General features: G+C 45.0%; 1 protein-coding gene across 5 annotated transcripts in view; it reads left to right on the top strand.

The window, feature by feature from the left end:
- Nucleotides 1-25,159, top strand: part of LOC109869372 (mannosyl-oligosaccharide 1,2-alpha-mannosidase IB) — a 146,119-nt gene that overhangs the window by 31,807 nt on the left and 89,153 nt on the right. For all 5 annotated transcript variants that reach the window (XM_020459463.2, XM_031799179.1, XM_020459500.2 and 2 more), the window contains one exon: nt 21,217-21,313. In XM_020459463.2, coding sequence (XP_020315052.1) covers nt 21,217-21,313 — 97 coding nt within the window. The remainder of the gene's footprint in view (nt 1-21,216; nt 21,314-25,159) is intronic.

Here is a 25,159-nt window from a genome sequence, read left to right as displayed (position 1 = left end):
GTCACACTCCAAACTCCACTATGGCCAAGACCAAAGAGCTGTCAAAGGACACCAGAAACAAAATTGTAGACCTGCACCAGGTTGGGAAGACTGAATCTGCAATAGGTAAGCAGCTTGGTTTGAAGAAATCAACTGTGGGAGCAATTATTAGGAAATGGAAGACATACAAGACCACTGATAATCTCCCTCGATCTGGGGCTCCGCGCAAGATCCCAGAACCACACGGGGGGACCTAGTGAATGACCTGCAGAGAGCTGGGACCAAAGTAACAAAGCCTACCATCAGTAACACACTATGCCGCCAGGGACTCAATTCCTGCAGTGCCAGACGTGTCCCCCTGCTTAAGCCAGTACATGTCCAGGCCCGTCTGAAGTTTGCTATTCTAACTCAAAAATAAGTTGCGGGGGGGGGGGGCAGGGTTTGATCCGAGGGCCTACAAAAGGGTCCAGGCCACTAGTTGCCTATCCCTCGTCTACATCAAGTAGCCTAGGCCTAGCGCTGAAATATTTTTGTAGGATATCTGCCATGTAGGCTAGTTAGCAGTCTAGTTAAGTGTTTTGCGTTTCCAGGTGGTGAATAATATAGGCCAATATGCACAAAGATTCTCTGAAGAGCCAAAAAGAAGTCTGATAATTCTAGATCCTATTTTGACATGTTGCACATCCAAATATCTTATGCATTTCCTGGAAATGTTATTTGAAATAGCTTAGACTAACTTTTTTAAATCATAGACTACCATCTCAGTTGTCTTGCTTGGCACGTTTTTATTTTGGTCTAGAGCACTGCCACTCTAATCCAAGGTGGCATAGCAGTTCAGACGTCTTTTGTCCTCGTCTTGTCGTGTCCTGTGTGTATATATATATATATATATATATTTACAACTTTTTCACATTTTATTTTTTATTTTTCCATCAACTCATCTTCAAAACACTCTCCTGCAACCCGCCTCACCAATGTTTATTTATAAAGTATTATTTACCTCAGATCTGTAATCCTCCAAGAAGCTAGCCAGAAACTAGCCAGAAGCTAATCCAGAAGCTAGTTCAGAAGCTAGTTAGCTCCTTTACTGGCAAATCGTTAGTATTCAGCTAACCACGGTTTGTGGTCATCAGCTATCCTTTAGCTCGAAAATCTATCGCCAGTTCTGTACGGCGCAATTTTTCTCTCCATGTCCCTGGATTTCGACTGCTCTCTGGACATTCATACCCGGATCTCACAGCTAGCTAGCTGCTATCCGTGTGACTATCGGCCTTCGTCGATTCCGGAGCAAACATCAATTATTCCGGAGCTAGCAAGCTCCGTCAATCACTCCTGAGTTCCATCAATCACACCTGGGCTGCAGTCACCTATCCGGACCCGTTTTACTGCCTTCGCGGAGCCCCACCGGGCCTTCACAACAAGACTGCCGACGTTATCTACCCGAAGGAGTTATTCGGCTGGCTCCTCCGTCGCGACGTTACCTGAACGCCCATCTGCGGCCTGCTAACCGTTAGCTGTCTTACCGGCTGCTATCTGAATAGACAATCGGACAATTTTATTTTATTTTTTATTATTATTATTGTTTTCTTCTTGGGCCTCTATAACTATATCTATTGTTTTTATTTTTGTTGTTGTTGTGTGATTTGGATTAATCCCCTCTACCACACGGAACCCCACTAATCTACTGACGGAACGCAAGAGGTGGCTAACAACAGACCTCCATCCTATGCTAGCTTGCTACCGATGCCCTGGCTAGCTGTCTAAATCACCAACCAACCTCTCCACTCACCGGACCCTTTTGATCACTCGACTAAGCATGCCTCTCCTTAATGTCAATATGTCTTGTCCATTGCTGTTCTGGTTAGTGTTTATTGGCTTATTTCACTGTAGAGCCTCTAGTCCTGCTCACTATACCTTATCCAACCTATTAGTTCCACCACCCACACATGCAATGACATCTCCTGGTTTCAACGATGTTTCTAGAGACAATATATCTCTCATCACTCAATACCTAGGTTTACCTCCACTGTATTCACATCCTACCATACATTTGTCTGTACATTATACCTTGATGCTATTTTATCGCCCCCAGAAACCTCCTTTTACTCTATGTTCCAGACGTTCTAGACGACCAATTCTCATAGCTTTTAGCCGTACCCTTATTCTACTCCTCCTATGTTCCTCTGGCGATGTAGAGGTGAATCCAGGCCCTGCAGTGCCTAGCTCCACTCCTATTCCCCAGGCGCTCTCTTTTGACGACTTCTGTAACCGTAATAGCCTTGGTTTCATGCATGTTAACATTAGAAGCCTCCTCCCTAAGTTTGTTCTATTCACTGCTTTAGCACACTCTGCCAACCCGGATGTTCTAGCTGTGTTTGAATCCTGGCTTAGGAAGACCACCAAAAATTCAGACATTTTAATTCCAAACTACAACATTTTCAGACAAGATAGAACTGCCAAAGGGGGCGGTGTTGCAATCTACTGCAAAGATAGCCTGCAGAGTTCTGTCCTACTATCCAGGTCTGTACCCAAACAATTTGAACTTATACTTTTAAAAATCCACCTCCTCTTTTTTTAAAAAATTTTTATTTCACCTTTATTTAACCAGGTAGGCTAGTTGAGAACAAGTTCTCATTTGCAACTGCGACCTGGCCAAGATAAAGCATAGCAGTGTGAGCATACAACAAAGAGTTACACATGGAGTAAACAATTAACAAGTCAATAACACAGTAGAAAACAAAGGGGGGGTCTATATACAATTTGTGCAAAAGGCATGAGGAGGTAGGCAAATAATTACAATTTTGCAGATTAACACTGGAGTGATAAATGATCAGATGGTCATGTACAGGTAGAGATATTGGTGTGCAGAAGAGCAGAAAAGTAAATAAATAAAAACAGTATGGGGATGAGGTAGGTGAAAAGGGTGGGCTATTTACCAATAGACTATGTACAGCTGCAGCGATCGGTTAGCTGCTCAGATAGCTGATGTTTGAAGTTGGTGAGGGAGATAAAAGTCTCCAACTTCAGCGATTTTTGCAATTCGTTCCAGTCACAGGCAGCAGAGTACTGGAACGAAAGGCGGCCAAATGAGGTGTTGGCTTTAGGGATGATCAGTGAGATACACCTGCTGGAGCGCGTGCTACGGATGGGTGTTGCCATCGTGACCAGTGAGCTGAGATAAGGCGGCGCTTTACCTAGCATAGACTTGTAGATGACCTGGAGCCAGTGGGTCTGGCGACGAATATGTAGCGAGGGCCAGCCGACTAGAGCATACAAGTCGCAGTGGTGGGTGGTATAAGGTGCTTTAGTGACAAAACGGATGGCACTGTGATAGACTGCATCCAGTTTGCTGAGTAGAGTGTTGGAAGCCATTTTGTAGATGACATCGCCGAAGTCGAGGATCGGTAGGATAGTCAGTTTTACTAGGGTAAGCTTGGCGGCTTGAGTGAAGGAGGCTTTGTTGCGGAATAGAAAGCCGACTCTTGATTTGATTTTCGATTGGAGATGTTTGATATGAGTCTGGAAGGAGAGTTTGCAGTCTAGCCAGACACCTAGGTACTTATAGACGTCCACATATTCTAGGTCGGAACCATCCAGGGTGTTGATTCTAGTCGGGCATGCAGGTGCAGGCAGTGACCTGTTGAAAAGCATGCATTTGGTTTTACTAGCGTTTAAGAGCAGTTGGAGGCCCCGGAAGGAGTGTTGTATGGCATTGAAGCTTGTTTGGAGGTTAGATAGCACAGTGTCCAAAGACGGGCCGAAAGTATATAGAATGGTGTCGTCTGCGTAGAGGTGGATCAGGGAATCGCCCGCAGCAAGAGCAACATCATTGATATACACAGAGAAAAGAGTCGGCCCGAGAATTGAACCCTGTGGCACCCCCATAGAGACTGCCAGAGGACCGGACAGCATGCCCTCCGATTTGACACACTGAACTCTGTCTGCAAAGTAATTGGTGAACCAGGCAAGGCAGTCATCCGAAAAACCGAGGCTACTGAGTCTGCCGATAAGAATATGGTGATTGACAGAGTCGAAAGCCTTGGCAAGGTCGATGAAGACGGCTGCACAGTACTGTCTTTTATCGATGGCGGTTATGATATCGTTTAGTACCTTGAGTGTGGCTGAGGTGCCACACTGGTGGGATTCGAGATGGTCGAGATGGTCAGTGACCTGTTTGTTGACTTGGCTTTCGAAGACCTTAGATAGGCAGGGCAGGATGGATATAGGTCTGTAACAGTTTGGGTCCAGGGTGTCTCCCCCTTTGAAGAGGGGGATGACTGCGGCAGCTTTCCAATCCTTGGGGATCTCAGACGAGATGAAAGAGAGGTTGAACAGGCTGGTAATAGGGGTTGCGACAATGGTGGCAGATAGTTTCAGAAATAGAGGGTCCAGATTGTCAAGCCCAGCTGATTTGTACGGGTCCAGGTTTTGCAGCTCTTTCAGAACATCTGCTATCTGGATTTGGGTAAAGGAGAACCTGGAGAGGCTTGGGCGAGGAGCTGCGGGGGGGGCGGAGCTGTTGGCCGAGGTTGAAGTAGCCAGGCGGAAGGCATGGCCAGCCGTTGAGAAATGCTTATTGAAGTTTTCGATAATCATGGATTTATCAGTGGTGACCGTGTTACCTAGCCTCAGTGCAGTGGGCAGCTGGGAGGAGGTGCTCTTGTTCTCCATGGACTTCACAGTGTCCCAGAACTTTTTGGAGTTGGAGCTACAGGATGCAAACTTCTGCCTGAAGAAGCTGGCCTTAGCTTTCCTGACTGACTGCGTGTATTGGTTCCGGACTTCCCTGAACAGTTGCATATCACGGGGACTATTCGATGCGATCCGCCACAGGATGTTTTTGTGCTGGTCGAGGGCAGTCAGGTCTGGGGTGAACCAAGGGCTGTATCTGTTCTTAGTTCTGCATTTTTTGAACGGAGCATGCTTATCTAAAATGGTGAGGAAGTTACTTTTAAAGAATGACCAGGCATCCTCAACTGACGGGATGAGGTCAATGTCCTTCCAGGATACCCGGGCCAGGTCGATTAGAAAGGCCTGCTCACAGAAGTGTTTTAGGGAGCGTTTGACAGTGATGAGGGGTGGTCGTTTGACTGCGTCTCCGTAGCGGATACAGGCAATGAGGCAGTGATCGCTGAGATCCTGGTTGAAGACAGCGGAGGTGTATTTGGAGGGCCAGTTGGTCAGGATGACGTCTATGAGGGTGCCCTTGTTTACAGAGTTAGGGTTGTACCTGGTGGGTTCCTTGATGATTTGTGTGAGATTGAGGGCATCTAGCTTAGATTGTAGGACTGGCGGGGTGTTAAGCATATCCCAGTTTAGGTCACCTAACAGAACAAACTCTGAAGCTAGATGGGGGGCGATCAATTCACAAATGGTGTCCAGGGCACAGCTGGGAGCTGAGGGGGGTCGGTAGCAGGCGGCAACCGTGAGAGACTTATTTCTGGAGAGAGTAATTTTCAAAATTAGTAGTTCGAACTGTTTGGGTATGGACCTGGAAAGTATGACATTACTTTGCAGGCTATCTCTGCAGTAAACTGCAACTCCTCCCCCTTTGGCAGTTCTATCTTGACGGAAGATGTTATAGTTGGGTATGGAAATCTCTGAATTTTTGGTGGCCTTCCTGAGCCAGGATTCAGACACAGCAAGGACATCAGGGTTAGCAGAGTGTGCTAAAGCAGTGAGTAAGACAAACTTAGGGAGGAGGCTTCTGATGTTGACATGCATGAAACCAAGGCTTTTTCGAACACAGAAGTCAACAAATGAGGGTGCCTGGGGACATGCAGGGCCTGGTTTACCTCCACATCACCCGCGGAACAGAGAAGGAGTAGTATGAGGGTGCGGCTAAAGGCTATCAAAACTGGTCGCCTAGAGCGTTGGGGACAGAGAATAAGAGGAGCAGGTTTCTGGGCATGGTAGAATATATTCAGGGCATAATGCGCAGACAGGGGTATGGTGGGGTGCGGGTACAGCGGAGGTAAGCCCAGGCACTGGGTGATGATGAGAGAGGTTGTATCTCTGGACATGCTGGTAGTAATGGGTGAGGTCACCGCATGTGTGGGAGGTGGGACAAAGGAGTTATCAGGGGTATGAAGAGTGGAACTAGGGGCTCCATTGTGAACTAAAACAATGATAACTAACCTGAACAACAGTATACAAGGCATATTGACATTTGAGAGAGACATACAGCGAGGCATACAGTAATCACAGGTGTTGAATTGGGAAAGCTAGCTAAAACAGTAGGTGAGACAACAGCTAATCAGCTAGCACAACAACAGCAGGTAAAATGGCGTAGACTAGGCAACGGGGCCAACAGATAAAACAAACAAGCAGAATGGAGTACCGTGATTTATGGACAGTCCAGCGTGCATCAGCTATGTAGCCAAGAGATCAGTGTCCAGGGGGCAGCGGTGGATGGGGAAGGGAAGCTGGACTGGCGAGTGTTATCCAGGTAAAAAAAATTAAAAATACGAACAATGACTAAATAGCTTGTAGCTAGTTAGCTGGTTAGCTTCTGGAGGTTCTTGAGTGTGTTCTAAAAATAAATAAAAAATAATAGCGATTCCGTATCACATTGGGTGAGGCAGGTTTCCGGAAGGTATAAACAAATTAAAAGTCAAAAGAGATAGAAAGTAAATATGGGTCCGGTGGGCGTTTGGAACGCGGCGATTCAGGCGGTTAGCAGGCCTGTGCTAACAAGCTAACAGTTTGTAGGCCCGGGCTAGACAAGGTAGCAGTTAGCGGGCCGGAGCTGGACAAGCTAGCAGTTAGCAGGCCGAATTAGCAAGCAGGGAGATAGCGAGGGCTAGAGAGTTAGCCTTTGGGGGACGTCGCGATGGGGTGAGTCTGTTTATTCCTCTTCATGCGGTGACATCGATAGACCGGTCGTGGGCCCGGGTATTGTAGCTCAGGAGTATGCTACGGTGGTAGCGCTGGCCGGGCTAGCTTCAAGCTAAGTGGGTGGAAACGCGAGCCAGGGGTAATCATCCGGGGTTGCGGTTTAGCTAGATAGCTAGTTGTGAAGATCCAGCGTATTTGGAAGCTTAGGTTTAGCAAAATGTTTTTAAAGGGATAGCTATGTAAAAAACGAAAAATATGTTAAAAAAAAACGAAAAATAAACAAAATATAAACAAAATATACAGGGACACGACACGACAGGACGACGACAGGACGACTTACTGCTACGCCATCTTGGATCTAGCTCTCTAAAAACAAGTCTCTCACCGTTGCCGCCTGCTATAGACCACCCTCTGCCCCCAGCTGTGCTCTGGACACCATATGTGAACTGATTGCCCCCCATCTATCTTCAGAGTTCGTGCTGCTAGGCGACCTAAACTGGAACATGCTTAACACCCCAGCCATCCTACAATCTAAACTTGATGCCCTCAATCTCACACAAATTATCAATGAACCTACCAGGTACCTCCCCAAAGCCTTAAACACGGGCACCCTCATAGATATCATCCTAACCAACTTCCCCTCTAAATACACCTCTGCTGTCTTCAACCAAGATCTCAGCGATCACTGCCTCATTGCCTGCATCCGTAATGGGTCAGCGGTCAAACGACCTCCACTCATCACTGTAAAACGCTCCCTGAAACACTTCTGCGAGCAGGCCTTTCTAATCGACCTGGCCGGGGTATCCTGGAAGGATATTGATCTCATCCCGTCAGTAGAGGATGCCTGGATTTTTTTTTTAAATGCCTTCCTAACCATCTTAAATAAGCATGCCCCATTCAAGAAATTTAGAACCAGGAACAGATATAGCCCTTGGTTCTCCCCAGACCTGACTGCCCTTAACCAACACAAAAACATCCTATGGCGTTCTGCATTAGCATCGAACAGCCCCCGTGATATGCAGCTGTTCAGGGAAGCTAGAAACCATTATACACAGGCAGTTAGAAAAGCCAAGGCTAGCTTTTTCAAGCAGAAATTTGCTTCCTGCAACACCAACTCAAAAAAGTTCTGGGACACTGTAAAGTCCATGGAGAATAAGAACACCTCCTCCCAGCTGCCCACTGCACTGAAGATAGGAAACACTATCACCACTGATAAATCCACCATAATTGAGAATTTCAATAAGCATTTTTCTACGGCTGGCCATGCTTTCCACCTGGCTACTCCTACCCCGGACAACAGCACTGCACCCCCAACAGCAACTCGCCCAAGCCTTCCCCATTTCTCCTTCTCCCAAATCCATTCAGCTGATGTTCTGAAAGAGCTGCAAAATCTGGACCCCTACAAATCAGCCGGGCTAGACAATCTGGACCCTTTCTTTCTAAAATTATCTGCCGAAATTGTTGCCACCCCTATTACTAGCCTGTTCAACCTCTCTCTTTCGTGTCGTCTGAGATTCCCAAAGATTGGAAAGCAGCTGCAGTCATCCCCCTCTTCAAAGGGGGGGACACTCTTGACCCAAACTGCTACAGACCTATATCTATCCTACCGTGCCTTTCTAAGGTCTTCGAAAGCCAAGTCAACAAACAGATTACCGACCATTTCGAATCTCACCATACCTTCTCTGCTATGCAATCTGGTTTCAGAGCTGGTCATGGGTGCACCTCAGCCACGCTCAAGGTCCTAAACGATATCTTAACCGCCATCGATAAGAAACATTACTGTGCAGCCGTATTCATTGATCTGGCCAAGGCTTTCGACTCTGTCAATCACCATATCCTCATCGGCAGACTCGACACTCTTGGTTTCTCAAATGATTGCCTCGCCTGGTTCACCAACTACTTCTCTGATAGATTTCAGTGTGTCAAATCGGAGGGTCTGCTGTCCGGACCTCTGGCAGTCTCTATGGGGGTGCCACAGGGTTCAATTCTTGGACCGACTCTCTTCTCTGTATACATCAATGAGGTCGCTCTTGCTGCTGGTGAGTCCCTGATCCACCTCTACGCAGACGACACCATTCTGTATACTTCCGGCCCTTCTTTGGACACTGTGTTAACAACCCTCCAGGCAAGCTTCAATGCAATACAACTCTCCTTCCGTGGCCTCCAATTGCTCTTAAATACAAGTAAAACTAAATGCATGCTCTTCAACCGATCGCTACCTGCACCTACCCGCCTGTCCAACATCACTACTCTGGACGGCTCTGACTTAGAATACGTGGACAACTACAAATACTTAGGTGTCTGGTTAGACTGTGAACTCTCCTTCCAGACCCATATCAAACATCTCCAATCCAAAGTTAAATCTAGAATTGGCTTCCTATTTCGCAACAAAGCATCCTTCACTCATGCTGCCAAACATACCCTTGTAAAACTGACCATCCTACCAATCCTCGACTTTGGCGATGTCATTTACAAAATAGCCTCTAATACCCTACTCAACAAATTGGATGCAGTCTATCACAGTGCAATCCGTTTTATCACCAAAGCCCCATATACTACCCACCATTGCGACCTGTACGCTCTCGTTGGCTGGCCCTCGCTTCATACTCGTCGCCAAACCCACTGGCTCCATGTCATCTACAAGACCCTGCTAGGTAAAGTCCCCCCTTATCTCAGCTCGCTGGTCACCATAGCATCTCCCACCTGTAGCACACGCTCCAGCAGGTATATCTCTCTAGTCACCCCCAAAACCAATTCTTTCTTTGGCCGCCTCTCCTTCCAGTTCTCTGCTGCCAATGACTGGAACGAACTACAAAACTCTCTGAAACTGGAAACACTTATCTCCCTCACTAGCTTTAAGCACCAACTGTCAGAGCAGCTCACAGATTACTGCACCTGTACATAGACCACCTATAATTTAGCCCAAACAACTACCTCTTTCCCAACTGTATTTAATTTTAATTAATTTATTTATTTTGCTCCTTTGCACCCCATTATTTTTATTTCTACTTTGCACATTCTTCCATTGCAAAACTACCATTCCAGTATTTTACTTGCTATATTGTATTTACTTTGCCATCATGGCCTTTTTTGCCTTTACCTCCCTTCTCACCTCATTTGCTCACATTGTATATAGACTTGTTTATACTGCATTATTGACTGTATGTTTGTTTTTACTCCATGTGTAACTCTGTGTCGTTTTATCTGTCGAACTGCTATGCTTTATCTTGGCCAGGTCGCAATTGTAAATGAGAACTTGTTCTCAACTTGCCTACCTGGTTAAATAAAGGTGAAATAAAAAAATAAAAAAAATAATAATAATGGGAAGTAAACTGTCCATTAAAAGAATGTTTGTCGTTGTATTTATCTAGAAAAATAGTTACATTTAATGCGTTATGACTTTTTGCGTGTGTCCATGAATATCACACGTCTCCTCTAGGGCATCATAAAGCTCTCTCGCTCTCTGAAGCCTCCTTCCAGCATGGCCATCTGCCATACACTCATTCTAACACTGTGTAACGACACTTATTTCTCATAAGGTTTACATCCAAAGCTATAGTCTAGTTCAACTGATATGTATATGTTTTAAGGATGAACCTTCCTCTTCACCATTTGATACTATTTGTGAAACTGCGAAATAAGTATCTAGAGAGTAAATGAGAAAATAAGATCCATTGGCCACAGCACTATGCTATAGGCCCATTTCCACATCTAACACGACTCATCTCAGAGAGCCAATCTAGGTTTCTGCTCTGTGTGATACACACTGTCGTAAGCTATGCCCATCCAATACAGCCCTATATCCCCGGAAGAGAGATACTACCTGGTGACCAGAATCCATGATTCATGAGAATTTAGACCTCTATATATTATGTATAGATGTCGTGGATCTATATTTCAACAGTATCCTCTCTCCTAGAATACACCTCTGTATATGTATGAGTTGGTAAGTAGGGCTGGCCGTATAATCATGTAACTGACAGTTATAGATGACTACCATCATGAAAACGTATTTAAAAAAATATATTTTTTAAAATAACATCAATACATTTTTGGGGGGAACAAACAGCTGAATGAAGGTGGGCCGGCCAGGCATTCTTGCTTTTGAGTCCGATTCTCCTGTAACATAGACTGTTCCTTGTTTTTTTTCTTCCTCGAATTCAAGCAGTTATTACCGTGGTAGTGGTCGCTTGACCGTCACTGCTCTATCGGTAAGTGTGGATGTGTTTGGCAACATGATTCCATGACTGTTTTGCTGTCGTTTAGCACTTCTCTTAAATGGAAAGATGGTGAGAAGGAATGTGGTGAAAAGACATGTCTGTATTCCAGGTAAACCACAGCAGCTAAATGCTAAGTATAGGCCTAACGAGTAGCATGGTGATGGGCCGATGAGTGTGACGGAGAAACTTGAAGAGGACAAGACAGACCCACAATGCCACTCACCTCAGGACTGTTTCCACAGTAGCTCATATCAGTGTTGTCTCTGGTGTTTGAACTATGCACCGATATGACATTTATGGCCGATACTGATAATTTCCTTGCAAAAAAACAACCCGATACCGATATTTAACATTTTAGCAGCCTTTTTTAAGCATTCTAGTACAGTTAAATAGTTGAAACACACACACTGCCAAAAGGTTATTTTGTTGGTGTTTACGTATGTCCCCATTACCAGTAAAACATAATAAAAACATTTCTTTCACTTACTTGCTGTGCTATTTCGTTAATTTGTTCAACCAGGATTTCATGTGCACTCAGTGTGCACGGTCACTGTGTCCGTTTCCATCTTGTCCAGCTGTGCCTGTAACATTTCAAGTAAACCCTGTTTCTTGTCTGCATTGAAGCACTTTGCATCGAGCATGGTGGTGACACAGTATCAAATGTATTTATATAGCCCTTCGTACATCTCAAAGTGCTGTACAGAAACCCAGCCTAAAACCCCAAACAGCAAGCAATGCAGGTGTTGAAGCACGTTGGCTAGGAAAAACTCCCTAGAAAGGCCAAAACCTAGGAAGAAAGCTAGAGAGGAACCAAGCTATGAGAGGTGGCCAGTCCTCTTCTGGCTGTGCCGGGTGGAGATTATGACAGAACATGGCCAAGATGTTCAAATGTTCATAAATGACCAGCATGGTCAAATAATAGGTCTGGGACAGGTAGCACGTCCGGTGAACAGGTCAGGATTCCATAGCCGCAGGCATAACAATTGAAACTGGAGCAGCAGCACGGCAAGGTGGACTGGGGACATTAAGGAGTCATCATGCCAGGAAGTCCTGAGGCATGGTCCTAGGGCTCACGTCCTCCGAGAAAGAAAGAGAATTATAGAGAGCATACTTAAATTCACAGGACACCGGATAAGACAGGAGAAGTACTCCAGATATAACAGACTGACCCTAGCCCCCCGACAAACTACTGCAGTATAAATACTGGAGGCTGAGACAGGAGGGGTCAGGAGACACTGTGGCCCCATCCGATGATGGCCAAACAGGCAGGATATAACCCCACCCACTTGTCCAAAGCACAGCCCACACACCACTAGAGGGATATCTTCAACCACCAACTTACCATCCTGAGACGAGGCCGAGTATAGCCCACAAAGATCTCCGCCATGGCACAACCCAAGGGGAGGCGCCAACCCAGACAGGAAGATCACATCAGTGACTCAACCCACTCAAGTGATGCACCCCTCCTCGGGATGGCATGAAAGAGCACCAGTAAGCCAGTGACTCAGCCCCTGTAATAGGGTTAGAGGCAGAGAATCCCAGTGGAAAGAGGGGAACCGGCCAGGCAGAGACGGCAAGGGCGGTTCGTTGCTACAGAGCCTTTCCGTTCACCTTCACACTCCTGGGCCAGACTACACTCAATCATATGACCCACTGAAGAGATGAGTCTTCAGTAAAGAGGCTCAGAGAGAATACCACCGAATCGCTTGTTCACAGCCTCTAGTCAAATACATTTCCAAGTTAACAAGACGTTCTGTGTTGGCATTTTTGTTGAGCAGGACTTTCAATGTCATGACAGGGTATCACGTCTGCTGCAAACGCAGTTGAGCTTATTTCTCAAGTCAGTTGTTCGAATGGAGCTAGGAGTGTTCATGTTTCAAACATGTTCTCAATACCACTGAAATGGCAGCAGCGGTATGAGAAGAACCAGCACATTCTTGCGCATGCAATACAGCTTTCCTCAGTAGGAAATCCTCGTGGACCCACTGCTGTCAGGTTCCTAATGGTCATGGGACTGACATCGCTGGTCCAAATGTCAGTCGGGACGCAGTAATAGCAGGGATGCATCATGGATGTGAGTTTCAACAAGACTTGTGTAACTCCGGTAAGGCAGCAGCTGAAAAATGGCGCCTAATTGGTAGTGGTGCTCGACCAGTCGGCGAAAGCCAACATCATCACTGCACCTGTACATAGCCCATCTGTAAACAGCCCATCTATCTACGTACCTTATCCCCATACTTTTATTTATTTATTTATTTTGCTCCTTTGCACCCCAGTATCTCTACCTGCACATTAATCTTCTGCCAATCTACTATTCCAGTGTTTAATTGCTATATTGTAATTACTTCGCCACCATGGCCTATTTATTTCCTTAACTTACCTCATTTGCACTCACTGTATATAGACGTTTTGTTTTCTGTTGTTCTACTGTATTATTGACTGTATGTTTTGTTTATTCCATGTGTAACTCCGTGTTGTATGTGTCGAATTGCTGCGCTTTATCTTGGCCAGGTTGCAGTTGCAAATGAGAACTTGTTCTCAACTAGTCTACCTGGTTAAATAAAGGTGAAATAAAAAAATCATCCACGACAGAGAATGGTTGATTGTCAAGGACAATGAATTACATTATCTTGGCGTGCCTTTGCATTGTCCCACTGAAATGTTCTGACTCTTTCAAATGACTGTTCGAACCACTATATTTTTCATGGCGTCATTACGTCATCTACCTACGTTATATAGGTATTCACGTCAGCTCTGACATTGGTTTTGCGCATCGGCGTTAAACTAGACATTGGCATCGGCCCGATGTTGGCATTTTTAGATCTAAAAATTGAAAATAATTTATCCTTCATGGATTAGCGTGAGAGCAAGAAGAGGGGTAGAAATGGAGAGGTTGTCACGCCCTGGCCTTAGTATTCCGTTTTCTTTATTATTTTGGTTAGGCCAGGGTGTGACATGGGTGATTATGTGTTTGTCTTGTCTAGGGGTTTTGTAGATTAATGGGGTTGTGTTCAGTGTAGTATTCTAGGTAAGTCTATGGTTGCCTAGAGTGGTTCTCAATCAGAGGCAAGTGTTTATCGTTGTCTCTGATTGGGAACCATATTTAGGCAGCCATATTCTTTGGGTATTTGGTGGGTGATTGTTTCCTGTCTCTGTGTTTTGCACCAGTTAGGACTGTTTCGGTTTTTCCACGTTTTCTTATTCTGTATATGTATATTGTTCACGTTATCTTTATTAAAGATGTTCAACCATAACCACGCTGCATTTTGGTCCGCCTCTCCTTCGACGGAAGAATCCCGTAACAGAGGTTTTGTCTTGGTTTCACTTGGTTTCATGTTTACTGGTTCATTTCTGCTGCCCCATAAAATGTAATGTTCTCCCCATTGTATATTATTTCTACTTCCCTGACCCGGGTAATCTCGTCATTACGATGTAATATTCCATTTTAGTATCCTTCCAACTCAATCAGCTGTACTTGGAAATGGATTGTAATGTCCATTCCCTCTCTGTGTATGCATGCCTTTTGAAACTCTCAATGACAGGAGAACTCTCCAGTTCTGTGAATTGAACTATAGGCTTGTCAGGGAGCGTCTGTAAACGGACAGCCTGTAAATCCGTGGTCCTCACCCTTCCGTTAGAGACCGACTTAGCAGGGAGGGGGAGGGGAGTGTCTTTGTTCACTGTTGGCACAGCTCTCTGGGATCGATAGAGGTTGGGGGGGGGGGGGGGGGGGGTTTGGCCTGGGATACTGGGAGCCCTGGGGGGAGAGGACTGGGGAGCACAGGGACCAGTTCAGTGCCATGATCATGGCTGAGCATATGCCCAGTATAGGGAGTGAGAAAGAAGGGGCATAGTGGTGCACACAGAAGTACTCAAGGTCAGAGAGACTGGGAGAGAAAGAGGCAGAATACCAGTTAATATTATCCATCCCAAAGAACAGTCACAGCAAGGTCAGGAGAATGTGCCAGAGGGAATGGGCCAAGTGAGTTTTCATTTGAAGGCAATGCTTCTCAACAAAGTGGTGACTCTCTAATATTGTTCCACTACCCAAACTTGTTCACCTGACTGCCCTGTTTACTGGCTGTGATTGCTATTCTGACAGGGGTGTCATTCCTGAACCCACCTCTTGTTGTGCTTCCACATGAATTCATTGTGACTGGGTCTGAATCCACAATGAGTGTTCTAGGTGGCTAGATGGGTGTGAGAGCACCATATGTTACAATGGAGCAGCAGCTGTATTATTCTCTTTATTTGTTAGGACCTGACGCTAAGAGCTGTTTAAGGGGCCTATCTGAGCTACTTTTTAAAATCATTTTGTCACCCTGGGTGTCATGAATGTATTTACAGTGGAGCGCAGAGCTGTCACATTTTCACTGCCATTGTGTATCTTGTGAAGGGCCGTCCTTTAGAGCAGATAGGATTCGTTCGAGGGGGGAGGATGGAGGGAGGTTTTTAAATCAATCAGGGTGTCTCGAGGTTATCCAGGGCAGTACATTCATAACTCCAAACCTCCAAAGCAGCTCCCCTCGCCTCTCAAGCTAAGTTGATTTAAACAATGGCAGCAGCCTAGAAGAAATGGTCCTGCTCCTTCAGCAGCACTGTGACTCCCATGGATTTATGAATGTTTGGCAGCAGGTGTGACTTACAGGGCATGGTGCGGTGGTGGGGGGTAGCTTCTGCTGTGTGAATCACCTGGTGGTGATGGTTGAGGGCAGGCTGTGTCCTGACAGACCCGGGCAGGATGCGGGACATAGGTGCCTGGTGGGCCAGAGTTTGGCTGTCATTGTGAAAGTCAGAGCAGAGCTCCTAGTGGGCAATGTTTCCCAGAACGGGAGACAGGAAGGCAGAGAGAGCACTGGCCAGCCGCACTGCGGACCTCTCAGTTTATAGGCTGTCCACCCACGTCCCTGTCCTCCTCCCCTGGCCTGAGTTATGCAGGAACAGGAAATAGTCCAGTAAACAACCGCTACTGGTCTAACCTGTGGGTGGGGGTGCAACTCAGATTGTTAGACATCATTCAACTGGATTAAGGTCATACCCCCATCACCCTATCTATACCTGCTCGTGTCTTTTTCTGTTTCCGTCTGTCTTGCTCTTGCAATCCCCTCTTTCTATCCCTCTTCCTTTATTTTATTTTTTATTTTTACCTTTTATTTAACCAGGCAAGTCAGTTAAGAACAAATTCTTACTTTCAATGACGTCCTAGGAACAGTGGGTTGTTCAGGGGCAGAACGATAGATTTGTACCTTGTCAGCTCGGGAGTTTGAACTTGCAACCTTCCGGTTACTAGTCCAACACTCTAACCACTAGGCCACCCTGTCTCTCCACTGCTTGGATACTTTTTCTGTAGTGCTCTTTTTACGTGCTTCTCTCTTTCGGTCTCCCTCATCTCTCCCTTCCCTCTTTCTGTGCTTTGCGCCAGTCCTGGCCTTGCTTCTCCAAGAAGTGGTTCAAGAGAAGTGATTTACTCTAAAAGGATGTCACCCTCAAGGTTCTCTGCAATGTTGCGCTGTGGAAAAATGATCAGCTGGGGACATAATGTCTTCATGCAAAGCGCCCAAGACCTCAGCCCACAACAGGTAAAACATCAGGTATTTAGAACAAAAATCATATCACCAGAGCTCGCCGACTTGAAATGACAAGGTGACGTGTCCTTTAAGGCACAGATGATGAAATCCACCTTTCCTTCCACATCAGTGTGTACATGTATCAGAACTGGTTACGAATCTGTCAGACATTCTCCAGAAATCTTAATAGTAAAATCTGCTGTTTTCATCAGCTCCAAGAGCTGTATAGATATACACTTCTCAGTGATAATGGATGGACAGAGAGGGTGGAGTCCGTTCCAAGCCAAGGTTGAAGGTGGCATAGAAGGTGGCTTGATTAATACATCTTCCATGGTCTATCATGGTCCACACCATGATAGATATTGGGTAGAAATTACTATGTAATTATCCTGTTGTGAATGCTTATGTTAACAATGTTAATAATGTCAGCGCAAGACAAAAACGGCATAGCCTCTGCTAGACAGACCAAGATAATGATGGTTATTAAATGGATGCTTTTATCCATTGTGACTTAGCACAGGCTATATCCAGTATACACTGAGTGTACCAAACATTTGGATCACCTTCCTAATATTGAATTGCACCCCGTTTTGCCCTCAGAACAGCCTCAATTTGGTATGCTGGCCCATGTTGACACAATACTTCCCACAGTTTTGTCAAGATGGCTGGATGTCCTTTGGGTGGTGGGCCATTCTTGATACACACAGGAAACTGTTGAGTGTGAACCCCAGCAGCGTTGCAGTTCTTGACACTCTCAAACCTGTGCGTGTGGCACCTACTACCATACCCTGTTCAAAGGCACTTAAATCCTTTGTCTTGCCCATTCACCCTCTGGATGGCACACATACACAATTCATGTCTCAAGACTTAAAAAACGTACTTTAACCTGTCTCCTCCCCTTCATCTACACTGATTGAAGTGAATTTAACAAGTGAAATCAATAAGGGATCATAGCTTTCACCTGGTCAGGCAATGTAATGGAAAGGGCAAGTGTTCCTAATGTTTTGTACACTTAGTGTATGTGTCCCTCGTGTGAATCGAGCCCACAAACTTGGTGTTGCAAGTTGCCATTTTTAAAACCAACATAGCCAGAACCGCAAGGTTGGCTGTGAGTTTCTTACACAGTTTGTGTGCTTGTCTTCATAATCTCTGTGGCGCGTGGGTTTCAGTTAACAGACACTGAGCACCCTACCGCAAGCTGTCATTTCCCTATGCTCCCTTCACCAAGCCCAGAGTTAGGCAGGCGGGATGGCTGCTAACCGACAAGCAGAACGCCTCCAACAGTCACTGGGAATAAAAGCCAAGAGTAGAGAAGTCCAATGTAGCACAAAATGAACATCAGGAGGATAAGGCAGGCACTGACAGAGGGAGACTGAGGGATCTCAATGTGGTCTGTTTAACTACTAGACTGTTGGAGGGGGCAGCACTACCCAGGATAGCTTTTATAGTGTGATGGTGGGAGAGATATGGGATGTGGCTAGATAGAAGTTGGATGTTTGAAAAAATTCTAATGTAAAAGGGCAGAACACAAGTTGTATTTTTTATTTTCTAAGCCACACGTGAGGATGCCAGCGCGATTGATGCCACTTCTCATGCCAACCGTTTTGTTTTTTGTTTATTAGATGCTTCTTTTATTAGCAGTTTTTCAAAGTTGAAATTGCCATCAAACTGAAAGACAATGTGTCGAAATATACATGTACGATTCCATTGCTGATCACCTGCTAATCTCCTATCTGGTGTTCTCTCCACCTCACTCCACTGTCTACCTGGATCCATGTCTGATGCCTAATTCCCAGGCTGAGCTCTGCTGGGACTGCAATAAATCATCTTGGCGTTGGACCTGGACACTACAGCTATCGAGCTAGCTCTTGACCCGCTCCACTACAGCCAGTCAGACTCCTTGCAGTCCCAAAGACACGCCTAAAAACAATGGGTGCCCAAGCATTCTGCTGTCTCGGCTCCCGGCTCTGGAACAAGCACCCTCCCCACCACTGCATGCCCCAGACCACTAGAAATGTTGTTACTTAGAGTATAAATATCAAGTGTCTCACATTGTGTACTTTGAGAGAGGATCAAGTCTCTTAATGCAGTGATGTCCCTGCCCCACTAGTGCTAGTCTGCCATGAGGAACCACTGAGTCCAGGCTGCATCACCACTTATGCTGGACAGAAGTGAACACACTAGAATAATGCCACATGGCATGTAGACATTTTTAATTTGCTCATTACTGTTCCCAAAACAATGTGAAGTACAGGCTAGAACACTACAATGCAAGAAGATACCGGCGGAGGCTAACCTTCCTTGCTAGCGTACAGCAGAAGTCAACATCAATTCACTACCCTAGTACCTAGTTTGTGATAATATGCAAACCATAAATCAAAATATTGCTGAGTACTAAGCTGATTGTCACCAAAAGCTGTTCATTCACTTCATCTCCCCCACCTCGCGTCTATCCCAGTCAAGATCATCTTTGCTCAAGCCTCGAACCGACTTTGTGTGAATGACGTCAGTGGTCTTAAATAGACAGCACACACTTTTATAAAATAAGTCATTGCTTCATCTTTGCAAATGTTGTTTACTTTTACAATAAAATTAATCCCGAATGGAAGGTAAGCAGATTTGTTTTTCATCTGTAGCCTCGTGAAATAAATATTATCTCAATGCATGCACACACTACTATTGAATTTGCATTCACCTGTATTGTGAATATAAATATAAATGCAACATCCAACAATTTCAAAGATTTTGCTGAGTTACTGTTCATATAAGGAAATCAGTCAATTGAAATAAATTAGGCCCTAACCTATGGATTTCACATGACTAGGCGGGCACAGTCATGGGTGGGATTGGTATGGGCACAGGCCTACCGAATTGGGAGCCAGGCCGACCCACTGGGGAGCCAGGCCCACAAAAGGGCTTTATTACAGACAGCTACTCCTCAGCACAGATTCACAGGTGAAGAAGCTGGATGTGGAGGTCCTGGGCTGGCGCAGTTATGCGTGTTCTGATGTTGTTGAACATACTGCCAAATTCTCTGGCAACAGCTCTGGTGGACATTCCTGCAGTCAACACGCCATTTGCATGCTCCCTCAACGTGACATCTGTGTCATTGTGTTGTGACACAAGTGCACATTTCAAAGTGGCCTTATATTGTCCCTGACACAAGGTCCACCTGTGTAATGATCATGCTCTCTAATCAGCTTCTTGATATGCCACACCTGTCAGGTGGATGGATTATAATGACAAAAGGTCAAATGCTCGCTAACAGTGATGTAAACACATTTGTGCACAAAATATGAGAGAAATAATATTTTTGTGTATGGAATATTTCTGGGATCTTTTATTTCAGCTCATGAAACATGGGACCAGCACTTTCCATGTATTTTTTTAAATATTTTTGTTCAGTGTAGTTAGATTTGTTTAAAAAAATGGTCAAATTTATTGTCTAATTGATTCATTTAATGCATGCATTCAAAAATGCCAAAGGAACTCAAAAGATCAGTCTGGATGAAGTGCCATTATGTGTCTTAGTACCCAGAATCCATCATAGACAAACTCCTCAACTTGGGATAGGGTTAATTATCAGGTATCCTATTGAAATATAGAGGGTCTACACCAGAAGTTAATGGTTATCTGTAGGAGGAAGGTATATGTTGTGTATGCAATTAAGCTTGGAATGTAATGAGTGTAGGGAAAGCGATCATGTGGCAGCATTGATAACGGGAAAGAGCCATGGATTAGTGATGAAGGGGGTCCAGGTCAGGTCACTTTAAGGGAGAAAAAAAGTTTATGGCCGTATCACTAATGTTAGGAGAAATTGTTCAATATCAGTGCTTGTGTGAACAATGTCTTTGTCTAATGCAGCTGTATTGACCCTCTGGGAAGAATACATTTAGTTAGTAGAAGAGAAGAATCCACAAATACAACTTAATTTATTATGATATTGTTTAATCCTGATGAGACATAGTTTAAAACTTCCCATACTTAACACAGCTGGGAGCATAGTGTTTTTATCCACAAAGTCTAGTCAGTGCCTCCAGACAGCCAAGGAAAACAAAGCTTTGAGAGAGAAGTAGCCCCACGGCTACAATTTAACAATGTCTGAAGAGGAGTTACACGGCACGCATAAACACACATGCACACACACTCACACTGTCGTGTCCTGTCCACCCAGCCTTGTGGTGAGGGAGCTGCTGGGCAGTGACCTAGCAACCGAGTGACAGAACAGACAGGGTTAAGGCCACACCAGGGGCTGGAGCCCGGGGGGGTCAGGGGATTGAGTGGAGGTGGGGGCACTGGCTGAAGGGGCACAGGGATGTCTCTCTTAGTAACATCATTGCCCAGAACAAAGGGCTAGGTATTGTGCCGCCCTCTCTCCTGGCGAGGCTGCAATGATGGTGAAAAAAAGCTAAATGATTGTGTGTGTGCATGCTAATTTCAGTTTTTTGTTTATTATGAGTCATTTATTTGACTGTGATAAGCCTGTTGGAATGGTCTCTTCAGCTGGTGGTATTAACTCCACTCCATAGTTCAAGATGTTACTGTTTTTGTGTACCAGCTCATTGTGTACCAGATGTTTTGTCTAAACCAGGCTGCTCATGTGTATGTTGTAGATGATGAAGCATGCGTGGGACAGCTACAGACAGTACGGATGGGGACACAACGAGCTGAAACCTCTCGCCAAGAAAGGACATTCCACCAATATCTTTGGTAAGTGTTATATCGCTATTCACTACTACACGTACAGTACACACACACACATTCACATTTCCTGTCCTTATACTCTGGTGTTTGGATGCATCATCCATGACCAGTGGGTCCCACCAAACCCAGTTTCTCACTCCACCAGTTTCTGCCTGCGTTGTTGTTACTGTTCAGCTCTGCAGCTACCTACTGCGGTAAAGCAGGTCAGACAACTGCTGCTCATATTTTTGCGTGTGTATGTATGTGTGAGCGCACTCATGCGTGTTCTGTGTGGAAAGTTTTTAATATTCAGTGGATCAAATCGTTTATAAGCTCTTGTGGTATTTGATGAGCTGCTGTTAAATGGTAGATGAGCTGCAGTACTGTGGTCTGTCTCCTGGTTCTCTAAATTCCTGTGAAATTCCTTCTATGCTCGCTTTGAGGCAAGCAACACTGAACCATGCATGAGAGAAGCAGCTGTTCCAGACGACTGTGATCTCGCTCTCCATAGCCGATGTGAGTAAGACCTTTAAACAGGGTAACAGGTAACAAGACCGCAGGGACAGATGGCAAAGGGGGATACCTAGTCAGTTGTACAACTGAAATGTGCCTTCCTTGTTTAACCTTTTGCGTGTAGGGGGCAGTATTTTCATTTTTGGCTAAAAAACGTACCCATTTGAAACTGCCTATTTCTCAGCCCCAGAAACTAGAATATGCATATAATTGTCAGATTAGGATAGAAAACACTCTAAAGTTTCCAAAACTGTAAAAATATTGTGTGAGTATAACAGAACTGATATTGAAGGCGAAAGCCTGAGGAAAATCCAATCAGGAAGTGCCTCTTATTTTGAAACCTCTCTGTTCCTATGCATTCCTATCATCCATTTGAAGGGATATCATCCAGATTCCTTTTTCTATGGCTTCCCTAAGGTGTCAAGTCTTTAGACATAGTTTCAGGCATGTCTCTTGTGATGCAGTTCAATGCAGCACTGACAGATGTTGACTTGACAACTGCGTCAGATTTCAATGCCCCCCGCCTTTGTTCCATGCTAGCTGAGGGCCTAGCTAGACAGTAACTAATTAACACCAGACACAGATGAAAGGGGAAACAAGTATTTTTGCCATAGATGAATTAGGTAAACTTGTAATTATGTTTGCTTGGCACCAGTAGAGTAGCTATAAACCACTGGCCTTTGCAAATACACCTACTCCGATGTTGGTAACAAGGCGGTACTTATTTAAATTAGGTAAGAGAATATGTTACCATTGGTGTATTAATCCCCTAAAGAGTCGATTAACGCACCGGTGCATCAATCTAACTAACTTAATACAAGAGTCTGTTACATTTTTTTATTTTTAAAAATCAGTTTAAGCTAGAGCTGTTTTTTTTTGCATTGGATGTGTCTCAATCCACCGCTGTCGCACTTCTGCATCTGCAGTGCAAGGTGGCAGAGCTAGAGTGGTGTTTGTCAGACCATGAGACATCCCTTCTTCTCACAAACATCTGTGGCGTCCGAATGGTTTGACCTACAAACTATTATGACCACTCTGTGTCCCCCCTTTCTATATTCTATTACTTGGGCGGCTGGAGTCTGACATTTTTTAGGGCCTCATCAATCTACACACAATACCACATAATGAGAAAGCGAAAACGGGTATTAAAAATAAAATATATACCTTATTTACATAAGTACTCAGACCCTTTGCTATGAGACTCGAAATTGAGCTCAGGTGTGCATCCTGTTTCCATTGATCATCCTTGATGTTTCTACAACTTGATTTGAGTCCACCTGTGGTAAATTCAATTGATTGGACATGATTTGGAAAGGCACACACTTGTCTATATAAAGTCCCACAGTTGACAGTGCATGTCAATTTAAAAACCAAGCTATGAGGTCGAATGAATTATCCGGAGAGCTTTGATAGGATTGTGTCGAGGCACAGATCTGGGGAAGGGTACCAAAACATTTATTCAGAATTGAAGGTCCCCAAGAACACTGTGGCCTCCATTCTTAAATGGACGAAGTTCGGAACCACTTCTTACTAGAGTTGTCCGCCCAGCCAAACTGAGCAATCGGGGGAGAAGGGCCTTGGTCAGGGAGGTGACCAAGAACCAGATGGTCACTCTGACAGAGCTCCAAAGTTCCTCTGTGGAGATGGATGAACCTTCCAGAATGACAACCATCTCTGCAATACTCCACCAAATCAGGCCTTCATGGTAGTGGTCAGAAGGAAGCCACTCCTCAGTAAAAGGCGCATGACAGCCCGCTTGGATTTTGCCAAAAGGCACCTAAGATTCTTTGGTCTGATGAAACCAAGATTGAACTCTTTGGCCTGCATCCCAAGTGTCACGTCTGGAGGAAACCTGGCACCATCCCTACGGTGAAGCATGGTGGTGGTGGCAGCATCATGCTGTGGGGTTGTTTTTCAGCGTCAGGGACTGGGAAACTAGTCAGGATCAAGGTAAAGATGAACGGAGAAAAGTACCGATATCCTTGACGAAAACCTGCTCAGGACCTCAGACTGGGGCGAAGGTTCACCTTGAACCAGATCAAACATCTCTGGAGTGACCTAAAAATAGCTGTGCAGCAACTCTCCCCAACCGTGCTGACAGAGCTTGAGCTATCTGCCGAGAAGAATGGGACAAACTACAGGTGTGCCAAGATTGTAGCGTCATATCCAAGCAGACTCTAGGTTGTAATTGCTGCCAAAAGTGCTTCCCGGGTGCTCCCAAGTGGAGTAGTGGTCTCAGGCACTGCATCTCAGTATTCAGACCCTTTAGTCAGTACTTAAGTAAATGTTATATATAAAATTATATATATATATATATGTGTGTATGAGTTACATTGTGGTGTTTAAGTGTTCCCTTTATTTTTTTGAGTAGTGTGTGTGATATATATACTTCCTAAGTGGACAGTTTGATTTCACAGAAGTGTGATTGACTTGGAGTTACATTGTGTTGTTTAAGTGTTCCCTTTATTTTTTTGAGCAGTGTTTGTGTGTGTATATATATACACACACACACACACACACACACACACACACACACACACACACACACACACATATATATATATATATATATATATATATATATATATATATATATAATATATATATATATATATATATATATATATAACACAAACACTGCTCAAAAAAATAAAGGGAACACTTAAACAACACAATGTAACTCCAAGTCAATCACACTTCTGTGAAATCAAACTGTCCACTTAGGAAGTAACACTGATTGACAATAAATTTCACATGCTGTTGTGCAAATGGAATAGACAACAGGTGGCAATTATAGGCAATTAGCAAGACACCCCCAATAAAGGAGTGGTTCTGCAGGTGGTGACCACAGACCATTTCTCAGTTCCTATGCTTCCTGGCTGATGTTTTGGTCACTTTTGAATGCTGGAGGTGCTTTCACTCTAGTGGTAGCATGAGACGGAGTCTACAACCCACACAAGTGGCTCAGGTAGTGCAGCTCATCCAGGATGGCACATCAATGTGTGCTGTGGCAAGAAGGTTTGCTGTGTCTGTGTCCAGAGCATGGAGGCGCTACCAGGAGACAGGCCAGTACATCAGGAGATGTGGAGGAGGCCGTAGGAGGGGAACAACCCAGCAGCAGGACCGCTACCTCCGGCTTTGTGCAAGGAGGAGCAGGAGGAGCACTGCCAGAGCCCTGCAAAGTGACCTCCAGCAGGCCACAAATGTGCATGTGTCTGCTCAAACGGTCAGAAAGACTCCATGAGGGTGGTATGAGGGCCCAACGTCCACAGGTGGGGGTTGTGCTTACAGCCCAACACCGTGCAGGACGTTTGGTATTTGCCAGAGAACACCAAGATTGGCAAATTCGCCACTGGCGCC

Source organism: Oncorhynchus kisutch, linkage group LG2 (genome assembly GCF_002021735.2).
Source record: "Oncorhynchus kisutch isolate 150728-3 linkage group LG2, Okis_V2, whole genome shotgun sequence".
Lineage (NCBI taxonomy): Eukaryota > Metazoa > Chordata > Actinopteri > Salmoniformes > Salmonidae > Oncorhynchus > Oncorhynchus kisutch.
This window is presented reverse-complemented; position numbering and strand designations above follow the sequence as displayed.